At 40.1% G+C, this 15,247-nt stretch overlaps 1 protein-coding gene across 4 annotated transcripts in view; it reads right to left on the reverse strand.

Annotated features, from left to right (window-relative positions):
* si:ch211-214p13.3 (nectin-4) overlaps positions 1-15,247 on the reverse strand; it is a 54,397-nt gene that overhangs the window by 5,385 nt on the left and 33,765 nt on the right. For 2 of the 4 annotated variants that reach the window (XM_047342525.1, XM_047342524.1), the window contains exon 1: positions 785-964. The exons of 1 other annotated variant lie outside the window; for it this stretch is intronic. In XM_047342525.1, the coding sequence (XP_047198481.1) occupies positions 785-851 (67 nt within the window). In that variant the 5' untranslated portion in view covers positions 852-964. Of the gene's footprint in view, positions 1-784; positions 965-14,623; positions 14,685-15,247 lie in introns of those variants that run through there. One more of the 4 variants, XM_047342526.1, reaches the window with a different exon arrangement.

Below are 15,247 nucleotides of genomic sequence, written 5' to 3' on the forward strand. Positions count from 1 at the left end.
CCACTAACCGTTACCATTTCAGGTTTCTATAATTGTATTTGTCATGTGCAAGTTAGCACAGGAGCAACGAAGCAATGAAGGTGTTGGACGAGAAGAAACAGGTCAGCTCAGCAGAGCAATAAGTGAAATAAAAGCAAAGTAGAAAGAGCTTAATATTTAAATAAAAAGTCAAATACAATACTAAAAACTATATACACTCCAAGATGCAATGTAACATTTGATTATGCAAATGTAGTGACAACTATAAACTGCACCTTTATTAATTATCTGTACCCTTATTGATCCTTAATATACAAATATAATGAATATAAATCTCATCATCAGAACGAAACACAAATAAATTCCATCATTAGAAGTAAATATAATTATGATCATTCGAAGTAAATACAGATATCATACAAATATAAATATGATCATCAGAGCTAAATACGATGTGGAAAGCACTCCACTTATATAAGATTTTCTCCACGATTATTATATTATTTCACCGTTTCTATTTTCAATAAAAAAGAATTTTGTCTTTACTTCCTGTGAGTAACCGTCTTTTCTCAGGACGTGTGATTCTTACAGAAAAATGTACCTGTGTGCCTGTTAATATTATTATTCTGTCAACTAACTCCCCTTATTATAAGTATTATTATTATTATTATTATTATTATTATTATTATTATTATTATTATTATTATTAGCTTAACTAGCCTATTATCATGACGTGTTTTCCTGGAGCCTCCAGTGTGGTCCCCTCTCTCCTCATGCAGAATATTAAAGAGGAGGAGCATCTTACCGTTTGTCTGTGTGTTCGCGTTCAGGAGGAACAATAACATGAGCCACATGTTGTTGAGTTCCTCCATTTATCCATTCATGTCTGAGCTCGATGATACAGAAGACCGACGGGGAGAGAAGACGATGCTTGGAGGTTCATAAAACTCCCATTGATGTTGTTTACTTTGTTCCACTTCTCCCCCCCCTCCCTCCCGTCTTCTTCTTCTTCTTCTTCTTCTTCTTTCCGGCAGACTAGGCACTATTTCGTGCATTACTGCCACCCACCGGTAGGGAATCATCACTGCAGTTTATGCGATATAAATTTGTAATTTTAGGGAAGTGCAAGACTTCCCCAGCTCTCTCCTTCTTGTACATCCCATCACCACGCAAAGTGTTTGTACAGAGAAAGAGTCACTACCCAGTTTGCCTAATCCTATAAAAAGCTCCCTCCTTTCTTTGGCATAGAGTGGAAAATACATCAGAATATGTTGGACAGACTCCAGGACTCCACAGTTGTCACAGTTTCCATCTCTGTGTTTTCCAATAAGCACCAACCCACTTGCTAGTCCACAATGCCCGAGCCTTAACCTTGTAAATTTGATTTAATCTATTCGAGGCATAGATATGTTATTGACAGGTTTAACTGATGCTTGGATGTTATATAGCGTTCTTCCTCTGATGTCTCCATCCCACCCTTGCTGCCATATCTGATTCAGCCTCTCACTGATGATGCGACGACACTCCATCCTTCAAGTTGCACTTGAACATCCACTGTATTTCTGCCCAAACTTGCCTTTCTGCCCCAACATGTGCTGGCACCCATAACAAACCCACGCTGCTTCCCTTCCTCTCCAATTTAGAGACCATCATTAAAATCTCCCCAACTATATCTGGCCTAGCTCTGTTTCCCTCTCCCCCGTACCAATGCCACTAGGGCAGATAAGGAATCTGTGCACAGTAAAACGTCATCCCAGCCTCCATCTTCCACCCACCACAGCCTCCACAATAAAGCAATTCACTCTGCAGTGAATATTGAAATCCCATCTGGTAGTCTTCTACTCTGACAGATTTGAACATGGGGGATGTATGAACCAAATCCCACTCTATTGCTTTCTGGATCCCTTGAACCATCAGTGTAAATATTAAGATAGTTTCTCCATCTGTTCTTAAGATGTCTGTCTACATGTTCTGCCAGATCTCCTATTTCACCTTTCTGCAATGATTCTTTAATTGACAGATCCACATCAGCTTCTGCCCACAGCCATGGAGGGACAGGTGGCCAGCATACAGAGGGCCCTCCTCAATTCCACTTAATCCCAAATCCTCTATATATTTTCTTATAGAATAAGATACAATTACCCCTATTAATCCTACTACTACATTCTATAAATTCCCAGCATTCACAGAGCAAAGAGATTGATGGAAGAGCTGTTCGAAATCCTTTTAATTTGATCCAATAATTTTGGGCTAATTTTGCACGTCGCAGCCTCAGTGGAGCCTCCCCTGCTTCCTCCAGCAGTGCAGAGACCGGCGTTGACCGGATTGCTCCTATACACAGTCTCAAAGCCTGAAGAACATCCAACTTTGCCAGAGTAGATCTTGCTGCTGAACCATATGCCAAGCACCCATAATCAAAATGTGCTCTGATCATAGCCCTGTAGATCATCAGCATTACATTTCTATCTGCCCCCCAGAAGCACCCAGTCAAGCACCTCATACTATTTATAACTTTCTCACACTTAATAATCATTTCCCCACCATGTTCTCTATATGTCAGTTTTTCATCCAACCATACACCTAAAAACTGAAAGACCTTGACTCTTTCAAGGGGTTCTCCATCCGATTTGAGTCCCTGGCTATCTACATTCTTTTTCCTGCCAAAAATCACATGTTTTGTCTTTGATACAGACAATCTGAAACCCCACTTATCAGCCCGAGCCTGCACCTTATCCAGAGCACCCTGCATCGGTTTCATCAAATATCAAACATTGCGACCTCTCTCCCATATGGCTCCGTCATCCGCATACAGGGATCTACCAAATCCATCTCCCTTTTTCACTATTAGTTGCAGGGAGCAGTAGTAGAAGTCCTGCATCTTGATTGGGAAAAAATCACACATATTTAGGGGACTAATAATTACGAATGTGTGCAATTTACTCAAAATACAAATGTCCAGTAGTAAAGTAGTAGAAGTAAAATAAAGTAGGAAATCTAAACACAATGTCCGTTCAGTATTAAACCAACCAACCCTATAAGCAGCACAAATAATGTTCACTTGAACTTTTATAGAAATACCTGGACATAAAAAACCTAGATGACAGGACGTCCCTGGAGGTAATGACCCTTTAAATGAATTATCTGTGATTGAGCTTTACAGTCAAATCAGTCTTAGTTCCCAGAGCTGGTAACTGCTCTACAACTGAACAGATCCATCCATAATTATTTAGTTTCATCAGAATCTAAAGTTAAAAGCTGTAACTCACCTGTGGAGGCAAACAGCTGCAGTGATGCCAAAGAGGAGCAACACAACTCCTGTTAGAATCTGTATGTATAGAAAATACCACGACAGGACTTCTGCAAGAAAAGAAAGTGTATTTATGCAGGTAGCAGGACAGTGTGAACCTTGACTTGCACTACGCCCGGTGCCCTGCTTACCTGGAGGTGTCTCAGCCAAGGACTTGATACATGCAGCAGTCCTGATGTCCAACTTTATTATTATTTTAGGGGAGAAATACATTTTTGGATTCCAATCACTTTTTTAAAAAAAAGAGACACACACACAGAAAAGATGGCAACATTCATAACAGATTCAAACACAGAAATCACAGATCTAAAGATGTAAACAATGCTTCTTCCATAAAATGTAAAAAGAATAAAAAACATGACGACTAAAGACTAAATCTGAAACCAAAATTATTTAGAAATTTGAACGCTCCCCAGATCCTTTAATCTTAGTCTTTAATGATCCTCTGACCTACTGGTTTGCCTGGATGAAAAGTAACAACCCACAGAACCCCCCAGAATAAACGTTTAACTAGTGAAAAATGGTGAAATGTCATCTCTGAAATAATGATACTGATAACTATCGAATGCTAGCATGCCAACTTAAGATGGAGAACCCCTTCATATTTTATTTGGCAAGAGAGGGAGAGGTTGTTCTGTACCCAGCTAACATGCGTTGGTGCATTTCGGAGCTGGTGTTGCATTTCTTTCTCAGATCATTCAGCAAAATTGTAAAAGACTTCATCTTATCCTTTTTTCTCTTCTTTGTAGTGATGTAACACAGAACGTCACTGTTGACTTCAGTCTGACTTCAGTTGAGGAACTCGAACAAGCAACAGATTGATTGGAAACACATTGAAAGCTTGTTCAACACTGCCTTGTACTGACATATCAAAAATATATCCAGTGAAACACATGACCACTTGAGGTAAGTACAAATACTCACTCAGCTTCAGTTGAGTTCTATTCAAGACAAGCGTAATTATTATAAACACAATTATTCTGTGACAGACTCTTATTTTTTATGTCTCTGGTTTTTACTTTTGTATTATTTTATTTATGTATAATTATATGTTTGTTTTATAGTTTCAACTCGAAACTTGTGTATTTATTACTTTTATATCTGTTTTTAAGTTTCCTCTTCAAATTTCCCACAAATCTTTGCAGTCAGTTTGTTTACATGCAGAACCAGGTTATAGTCAGTTTTCATATAGATTTTGGATTTTGAAACTGAGTTAAGCATATAACTCAGTTTCTTATATCAGACTAAAAAAAAGTATATAACTACAGTGTACATATAGAAATTCAATATTCAATTGCTGCTTCCTCAGATTTTTTTTTTAGTTTGCATTTTACACCTATTGTAAAATCAGCGAAACTGTATTTTTCATCCAGAGATGGTGGAAGGTGGAAAGTGGTGTAAGCACATGCATGCAATTGCTGTGGCTACAACTGTTATGCTACAACTATGTGTGTGTTGCCTGATCTTTCTATTTACTTTTACCATCCTGCGAAGAGTCAGCGATGCAGACTGTACAGACTCTCGCTCCAAATGTGCAAGATGGCAGGGCTTGTATATGCAAGATTTCTTCTTATTTATTCATTTCTTGATAGTGGGAGGACATGGAAACGCATTTGTCCATCTTTATTTACAGCCTGTGGTATAAAAAGTCACTCTAAAGTTCAACAAAGTTGGTAACCTGAGCAATCCGAGTTACGCAACTCCACCAGTGTAGACAGGAAGAAACACCATTAACCATTTCAATGCACATAAGGTCATGTGAGTTCTGTATTCAGACAGACGTGAAGAAAATGTGGATTGGTGCGTAGCGACAGATGTGACAGGTGGTGGTGGTGATCAAAAACCCACTCTTCTACATCCACATCTTAAAAAACAAACTGATTCTAAATGCTATTTTTTCCTTTGGTGTCAGAACAGTGGCTATTCACCGGACTTAAATGCAGAGTTCCAACAAAGACTTTTTGTTTCCCAGAGACTGGCTTGTGACAGCTGCTATTTACATTTTCAAGCAGAGCCAAAAACCTCTGCCCTTTACTGGGCTTTACTCGAGTTAGCAACCCTTAATCCATGAAATACTATGTGATACAGGGAAAACTATTTTCTTTAAGTAATATTTACCATCAAGGACGGTGGGTGTAGAGTAAACACACTGTAAATCATTCCTTGTAATGCTTATCTCGCTTTTATTGGAATACAAGCGCAAATAACAGTAATCAAAAGTGCATTAGTTAACAGGAGATATAACCTAAAAACAAGTGTAAAGGTTTAAATGTTAAGGCACACAACAAGCAAAAAACATTTCAGCACTTCAACTTTTCAGTCTCTTCGATTCTTAAAAGAATGTACACAAACATAAACAGAGCCCACTATGCATTAATGTTTTCAGCCATTAAAAAGCAAAAAGATAGAAAAAATTACTTCATTGATGAAAGAATACAAAAAATAGAAGCAGTAGTTTACCATCCCCCTCACTTTAAACTTACAGGACACATAAACATACGTTTGCATTAAAACATCATTCCAGCATGTTTACATCTGTCGTCCACACTAATACAGAGTTTTTGAGCATCTAAAACAAAAAGCTTTGGAAACGCTGTTGACCTTTTAGTTTAGTTTGAAAACACCAGTGCTGCACTGTAGTCTGGAGTATGAACAGGCAAAAACTAAGCTCTTTAGAAACGATGACACAATCACCCGCATTTGCCTCATGATTCTTTGCAGTCACAAATCGACTACCAGCAGTGAAAGCAAAAGGTTGTCAACACTAAGTGTCAGTAACAGTTCCACCTCGTCGTTAAATAAATAATAAATGTTACAGTTCTCCATCATTTTTTCTCGTTCGCAGTATTTTTTGTGACCAAGCAACAAACTGCAGCGCAAACAATCTGCTTCCTGTTTACACAGGCACGCACATGCCCAGTACGTGAATGGTCGTGTGACTCACTTCAGGTGGGTGAGTATAGATGAGGATTATTAAGGACGCAGAGCTAAAATGCTTGTGTGGACGGAGATCATTTTTGTTTCAAAACCAAGACGTATTAGTATAGATGTAGTCATGAATAAAGATATAAAGCTTACATAAGTGAGAACGAATAAATATTCCAGCAATACTAAAAGAAGTAAAAAGAATAAAAAACATGACGACTAAAGACTAAATCTGAAACCAAAACTATTTAGAAATTCGAAAGCTGCCCAGATGATGAATCCTTTAATCTTAGTCTTTAATGATCCTCTGACCTACTGGTTTACCAGGATGAAAAGTAACAACCCACAGAACCCCCCAGAATAAACGTTTAACGAGTGAAAAATGGTGAAATGTCATAAATATAAATAATGATACTGATAACTATCAAATGCAAGCATGCCAACTTAAGATGGAGAACACCTTCATATTTTATTTGGCAAGAGAGGGAGAGGTTGTTCTGTACCCAGCTAACATGCGTTGGTGCATTTTGGAGCTGGTGCGGCATTTCTTTCATTCAGCAAAATTGTAAAAGACTTCATCTTATCCTTTTTTCTCTTCTTTGTAGTGATGTAACACAGAACGTCACTGTTGACTTCAGTCTGACTTCAGTTGAGGAACTCGAACAAGCAACAGATTGATTGGAAACATATTGAAAGCTTGTTCAACACTGCCTTGTACTGACATTTCAAAAAAATATCCAGTGAAACACATAACCACTTGAGGTAAGTACAAATACTCACTCAGCTTCAGTTGAGTTCTATTCAAGACAAGCATAATTATTATAAACACAATTATTCTGTGACACACTCTTTTATGTCTCTGGTTTTTACTTTTGTATTATTTAATTTTTGTTTGTTTTATAGCTTCAACTCGAAACTATATGTTTTTAAGTTTCCTCTTCAAATTTCTCACAAATCTTTGCAGTCAGTGTGTTTACATGCAGAACCAGGTTATAGTCAGTTTTCATATAGATTTGGGTTTTTGATGCCATATAAGCATATAACTCAGTTTCTAATCATATCAAAAAACGGTCAAGGGCACTCCAAAAAGCCTGTGGGATGACTATGGGACGCCCTAAAACTCTTCCACACGCACGAGACGCACGAGACGAGCCACGGACAAATTGACGGCCGTGCGAGAGGTCTGGGACGCGTGGGTGGCGCGGCTACCGCACCTCTACAACCCGGGGCCCGAAGTGACCGTGGACGAGCAACTGGTTTCGTTCAGAGGTTAGTCTTTTTTTTCTTTTTAATATTATTATTATGTTATGTTATGTTATGTTATGTAGATAGCGGCTGCTAGTCCTCGTCCTCTCATCTCTTCTCCTCCTCTTTTTCTCCCTAGGCTGGTGTCCGTTCCGTCAGTACATGCCCAGCAAGCCGGCGAAATACGGGATCAAGTCGTGGGTGGCCTGCAATGCAAAATCCAGCAACGCTTGGAAGATGCAAGTGTACACCGGAAAGCCGAGCGGCGGACGCCCAGAACGGAACCAGGGGTTGCGGGTAGTGCTCGATGTAACGGAGGGACTGCACGGTCGTAACGTCACGTGCGACAATTACTTCACCTCCTACGAACTCGCGCGGCAGCTCCTGGAGAGGAAGCTCACCGTGGTCGGCACGGTTCAGAAGAACAAGCCCGAGCTCCCGACCGGGCTGCTCGCGGTCAAGGGAAGAGCAGTGTTCTCATCCAAGTTCGCATTCACGCCCACCGCCACTCTGGTGTCCTACATCTCCAAGAAAAACCGGAACGTGGTGCTCCTGAGCACACGGCACTCCGAGGCCGACGTCAGCGACCGCGAGGACGGGAAACCGGTCATCGTCCTGGACTACAACCGCAACAAAGGTGGCGTGGACAACCTAGACAAGGTGATTGGAACGTACAGCTGCAGGAGGATGACCGCGCGCTGGCCCCTGGTCGTCTTTCACAACATTCTTGATGTCTCTTCCTACAACGCCTTCGTGATATGGAAAGAGATCGACCCAGACTGGATGCCGGGCAAGCGGAACAAGCGGAGGGTGTTCCTAGAGCAGCTAGGAAAGGCTCTCGTGACTCCGTTCATCACACGAAGGGAGCGCATCCCCCGCACGGAAGCGTCCATCGCGGTTGTGAAGGCTGTAAAAGCCGCCGCCGCACAGAGAGCTCTTGACCACGACGACGACGCTCGACCCGAGTGTCCGGCCTCCTCCATAGCCCTAGCAGCAGCCCCGCTCGGGGCGAGTAAGAGGAAGAGATGTCAGATATGCCCCAGGAAAAAGGACTGTAAAACTCACACCGTGTGCCGCGGGTGTAACAAATACATCTGCAAGGGCTGCTCACTTGTCTATTGCCCTACGTGTGCGTCCTAATATGGGGTGGGCTATGTGAGGGGGCCAACAGCCGGGGGAAGCAGGGACAACACAAGGGTTATCTGATGCACCTGTTCACTGGACGAACACGTGTGTAGCACAGGTGGACGCGGCAATATTCTCCCTAAGACACAAAATGTTAGAAAGAAACATCATGAATCTCCAAAGTAACGGCTATAATACCCCTAATAACTGCATGAGAAAAAGGTTTATTATTAATTAATGTTTTAAATTAAATTGAGGGAAACTTAAGAGCCAAATAGTATTGCAGCAAATTAAATATGACACGTTTCTTCTATCTCTGCCTGTATAATGCTTTCTTCTGCTTCTCGATGGTCCTCATTCAAAGACGATCGCCCGCCTACTCCGATCTGTGGCCGCGGCTTCCCTAAACAATCAGACATCAGTTAATAGAAGATACAATAATTAGATATAAAATACAATATTACTAAACTTGGTACCTTGAAAGTAAACAGGGTAGGTCATGTTTATAAACATGCCACACTGCTGCAGCTACGATGACAATGACGATCAGAAGAGCAAATAAGATCCAACAAACAATGCAGGATTCTGTAGGGAGAAAATAAAATACAAGAAAGAAGAACACAGTTAGAGAGGAAATACTGATAATACTGCCGTTTATCTCCCTAAACTTGTCACTGTGGTCAGTGATTGATAGGTACATGTACGAGCTCTGTAGTGCTTCAGTGTGCACTGCAACTTGGTGATGAAGTACAATGACACACAATTCTACATTTCCAGGTGTCCCCAAGCCCCAACATTCAAATTCGACTCAAAACGAGGTCATTTACATCGTGTTTAAGCCTAAATGTCAGCGATATCTTTTCACGAGGTGCATTCACGATCGCCGGACTGGCACGCCACCAGCTTAGCCACTTCCGGTTGACTTAAGGCTTAAAACATGGTGTAATGACCTCATTTCAAGTCGACTGAATGTCGGGCTTGCAGTCACCAGTTACTTCAATTGCATCAGATTCGGCTGCTACAAAGTTTACTTCTGAGACCTAGTGTTTTAGACTCAAACACTTCACCCAATTCCTCCATTGGCTTAGTGGTGAGTAGATAATGAGGAAGTTTCATTTTGGGTGAACTATCCCTTGAAGAAACTCTTGACAGAAGGCGAATGAGAGGAATCCTGACTAAATACCTGCAGTCCTGATGTCCAACTCTATCATTAATTTAGGGGAGAAATACATTTTGGGATTCCAATCGCTTTTTTATTTTAATTAAGAGACACGCACACGCAGACACACACTCAGAAAGATGGCAACATTCATAACATTCAAACACAGAATGCAAAACTAGACCTCACCTGAAATCACAGATCTAAAGATGTAAACAAAGCTTCTTCCATATTGGTTAAATGCGGTACACTGGTAGAGGCCATTCAGGTGAGGGCTCCTGGTCAGAAACTGCAGCTACCCACCCCCACTCTTGGACACCAGACTGAGGCCACGCTTGGTCAACTCTTGGAGGCAGAGAAAACAACACGAGTATCAAACATGGAGCCAAGTGATTCACTGCTGTAGAGACATAACATGCTTCATGCTGTAGAGATGCAACTAATCAGATGATAACTTTAGATTCTAGCTGTCTCTAGAATATTTAAGAATTATGGGAATCATACTTTACAAGTCTATAGGCCCTGTTCACACCTGGTATTAAAATGTCCTGAATAATTTCAGACTTGTATTGGACTCACTGTAGGAGCCATAAATGTTTAAAAAAGATTTTTAGTATTATGTTGGTTATGATATAAGACGAATGATTTGTATTTGGGAGTATTATTTGTTATTTATTGTTTACTAGATCACAATTAAAGGAAGAGGTCATAAGGATAGGGACAAGCATAGTTTATATAAGCACCTGTGCAGGAGGGAGAGAGTGGAGTGGGGAGGTATTTTTGGTTGACCGCTAAAACTTTGCAACCTGCTATTTTCCGTTAGTGGGCTGCTTCAATAAGATGATCTTCTTTTATTTAATAAAGGTAGTGATTTTTGGATCAGCTGCTGCCATTCAAATTATTAGGCCCTACCTCAGCCTCTCAGTGACACGCTTGTTTTCACAAAGTCGCTACACTCACGTATTCACTCTGTATGCAAATGATATGTAATTTCTGGGTCCGTGAAGTCAAATGATATTAACCAGGTATCACAGGCATGTGTCAGTAAAGCTGCTTTCAGACATGCACTGAGCTCCGCGGATCATGTGAACACAAATGTCAGGAGGAGACGCTCCAAGCAGTTTCTCACGGACTTCATCCAACACATTTAGAAATGATTCGTTGCAATTGTGATTATTCTCCTAACTTCAGTAACACAATTCCAAAGCATCCAAATCTTATATGATATAAATGAAATAAATATACTTTGTTGGCTAAGACATTACCGAAATGGATTGATTCTAATTACTGTACCTGGTCCAGGTAAATTCTGCTTTGGGGTTGGCATCAGCCACACATTGAAATGAGTCTTTGGGATTTTCAACAATTTTCACTTCCATAGGCGCAACTGCAAGAAACCAAAGAGAACCAGCTGTATTATGTCTTATATCAAAATATTAAACACCACGTGATCTCATCCCACTGTGCACAGGGTTATCTTGTTACTGTGGCTTTTTCATTTCAATGTTTCAAGGTCTTTGGATCAGCAAACTTGAAAAAAGTTTTTTTAAGGTTGCAACTTGGCACAGCTCAGTGTTAGTCTTCTACAGAGGTCCATTGTGTCATTCATGATCTTGCTAAACCATGATAACTCACTGATTATACTGTTGTGGGACAAATAAAGGATTAGCTTAGCTTCCTAACTGTTGTTAAACTGTTCAAAATCCTTTGGGTGTTGCAATTGATACATACAAAAGGTTTCATTAAAACATTTTTAAAGCTTGTATTTCATGTCTGTCCACGTTTAAAGTGAATCAGCTGCTTTTAAAAGAATGTTGTTGTCTGAGATTTAGTACAGACTGCTGCTTCACACAGAGAAAGTAAATCAGGTCAAATCACCGGACTGCAAGGCCATGGACTTTATGCGACTTCGAACTCTTTGGATTTACCAACATATTGCTGTTCCAACTCGCCACAAATTAGATTTAGTGATATTTTTGATAACAAGATTGTTGATACTAACCTGTCAGATCACTATTGTTTGTTTTGATGTGACCATAGATGGTACAAGAACAAAATGGTACCCAATGCCTCATTAGCATTATCTATGTTCATCCTCAGCTGCCGAAGTTCTGTACTCTGTACTTAAGCACTTCCAAAAGCTCTCTAAGGATTTTAAATCAATCCATGAAAAAAGTTAATCATATTAACTCGGCAGTGTGGCACCAGAGACATCCAAAAGAAATCATAGACGAAACTAATGTCATGGGAAATGACAGAATTCGCCTGCTAAAGAGGGAATGCTGTAGAGCGGAGAGAATGTGGAGAAAGAGCAAACACCGATTATTGGGTCAATTGTTACACTAATGCGTCATGGGTAAAATGATGAAGGGATTACATTTTATATCCAAATATCAAAGGTCAACTTCACTGCAACATCATAATGTTCTTCATAAAATTTCTCCTGAATATTATTCAACACAATAAGTCAAGAACAGCAGGGACATATTGGAGACTATACTACTGAGGCAAACACCAACAAGTTTGTAATTATGATTTAAAACAGGCAACAGTGTTTACTATCGTGGGGTGCAAGGTGTCCTGTAATCCGCAGCACAGATTCAACCACCTTCAACATGAGAGCAGCGCTTTAAACACCTTATGTGCAGGGCCTTTAATATAATTAACCATTAGGAAAACTGTATCTTTCAAAAAGAATTGTTAAGCTGTGAATGAGAGAAATAAGCCTCATCAGAAACTTACTGAGGTAGAGGAGTGTTTGTATACTCACAGTAAACTTGTATAGTATGCATCTCTCAAGTTCTCTTTCGACAGGCTGGACTGGTGACGACACAGTGGACCACCTGTTGGTTGGATTCCAATGGTAGGTACTCCGCAAACAGGTAGCTGACTGTGGTAGTCATACCATTGTCATGATGCGTGGAGTTGGCTGTTGCCCTCAAGTTTTCTGCTAAGTTGAAGTTCGTGAGCCACCTCACGCTTGCCGGAGGCTTGGAACCAGCAGCCGTGCAGGTGGCAATGCAAACTTATCAGCCAAAAGTAGGAAGGTTATCCTTCACACGTATGTCAGAGGCACTAAAAGAGTTATCAGACACAAAAGGTTAACATGCCCAAGTATGAATTCTTCTATTCAGCACAAAAGATTTTTTAACCAATTTAAATTTTAACCAGCACATCCAGATGTATATGTGTGTTATCTACTGGGAAACAAAGGAAGATGGGTGTAGATGCCTTCATCCAGCAATGAGACATTGGATATCTGGAAAAGATCCATTAAGCTCACAGTTCCCACTTCACTGCAGGAAACTTAATTCGATCATCGCTGTCCATTGACATACTCTGTCCATTTAGCCAGAACCGCCAAGAAATACTATTTTTAACTCTGGTCAGCCTCTGCCATGAAATCTGGGTGAGGGTCAACAAGTTTGCAGGTGAATGTAACTGTACGCCCTGCACCACAGTCTGGTTTCCTCCAATCACCTGGAGAGCTGTAAAAGGCATAAACCTATCAGACTATTTGAAAGCACAAACAGAGGTAAAAGCCACATGCAAGAAATCCTAAAACATTTGATTGAATTTTATCTGGGGCAGTCTGCTTTTGTTTCTACACCTGCGCACGTGGTAGCTAACAGGTAGTTTGTAATCATGTGTTTCTGGTTGAATCGTTCTACAACTTGAACTGGTTTGTTCTCTTCATCCTCTTTACTGATTGAGTGAATTCAAATATATTGGCTGTGAAACCCAGGGGCAGGGATTATTATTATTATTATTATTATTATTATTAGGCATTGTGAGTTGTTAAATAGTAGTCACCATGCGTTTAGTATATGCCTGGTGACTGGTGTGTGTTTGACTTCATGTGTCTCTGTGCAGTGTTGACATAACGTGATGCATGCTGGTCTTAACACAAGGCGGTTACAGTTTTTCTCCTCCAGCTGCAGAACTTGGAAACCTGCTGTTACCAAACGACTCACCCTGATTGGCTGAAAGCTTCAACGACACTCTTTTAAGATTAATTATCAGCAGCTGCTAATCTCCAAAGAGGATGTGGTGCCTATTTGACTTCCTTCTGACACTTATTCTTTACAGATGGCCACTAACCGTTACCGTTACCATTTTAAGTTTCTATAATTGTATTTGTCATGTGCAAGTTAGCACAGGAGCAACAGTACAATGAAGGTGTTGGACGAGAAGAAACAGGTCAGCTCAGCAGAGCAAAAAGTAGAAAGAGCTTAATATTTAAATAAAAAGTCAAATACAGTACTAAAAACTATATACACTCCAAGATACAATGTAACATTTGATTATGCAAATGTAGTGACAACTATAAACTGTACCTTTATTAATTATCTGTACCCTTATTGATCCTTAATATACAAATATAATGAATATAAATCTCATCATCAGAACGAAACACAAATAAATTCCATCATTAGAAGTAAATATAATTATGATACAAATATAATTATGATCATTCGAAGTAAATACAGATATCATACAAATATAAATATGATCATCAGAGCTAAATACGATGTGGAAAGCACTCCACTTATATAAGATTTTCTCCACGATTATTATATTATTTCAGCATTTCTATTTTCAATAAAAATGAATTTATTTGTCGTTACTTCCTGTGAGTAACCGTCTTTTCCAGGACGTGTGATTCTTACAGAAAACTTTACCTCTGTGCCTGTTAATATTATTATTCTGTCAACTAACTCCCCTTATTATAAGTATTATTTTTATTATTAGCTTAACTAGCCTATTATCATGACGTGTTTTCATGGAGCCTCCTTTGTCCTCTCTCCTCATGCTCCCTGCTTCAGTACACGTTATCAAAGGCGACTGAACGGACAGAATATTAAAGAGGAGGAGCATCTTACCGTTTGTCTCTGTGTTCGCGTTCAGGAGGAACAATAACATGAGCCACATGTTGTTGAGTTCCTCTATTTATCCATTCATTTCTGAGCTCGATGATACAGAAGACCGACGGGGAGAGAAGATGATGATTTCCGGGTTCAGAAAATCATTTATTAGTGGTTTACTTTGCTCCACTTCTGCTTTTCCCCCGTCATCTTCGTCTTCTTCTTCCGGCAGATTAGAACGATTTCAGGCTACTGCCACCTAACGGTAGGGAATCATCACTGCAGTTTATGCGATATAAATTTGTAATTTTAAGTAAGTGCAAGACTTCCCCAGCTCTCTCCTTCTTGTACATCCCATCAGCAAAAGCAGTGTTTTTGCAGAGAAAGTTTCAGTACCCAGTTTGCCTAACTTATAAAAGCTCCTCCTTTCTTTGTCATAGAGTGGAAAATACATCAGCATATGTTGGACAGACTCCAGACCTACAGTTGTCACAGTTTCCATCTCTGTGTTTTCCCACAAGCACCAACCCAATTTGCTAGTCCACAATGTCCAGCCTTAACCCTTGCCGATTTGGATTTCCTCATCTATTCGAGGCATAGATATGTTATTGACAGGTTTAACTGATGCTTGGATGCTTATAG

Source organism: Hippoglossus stenolepis, chromosome 13, assembly GCF_022539355.2.
Source record: "Hippoglossus stenolepis isolate QCI-W04-F060 chromosome 13, HSTE1.2, whole genome shotgun sequence".
Classification (NCBI taxonomy): Eukaryota; Metazoa; Chordata; class Actinopteri; order Pleuronectiformes; family Pleuronectidae; genus Hippoglossus; species Hippoglossus stenolepis.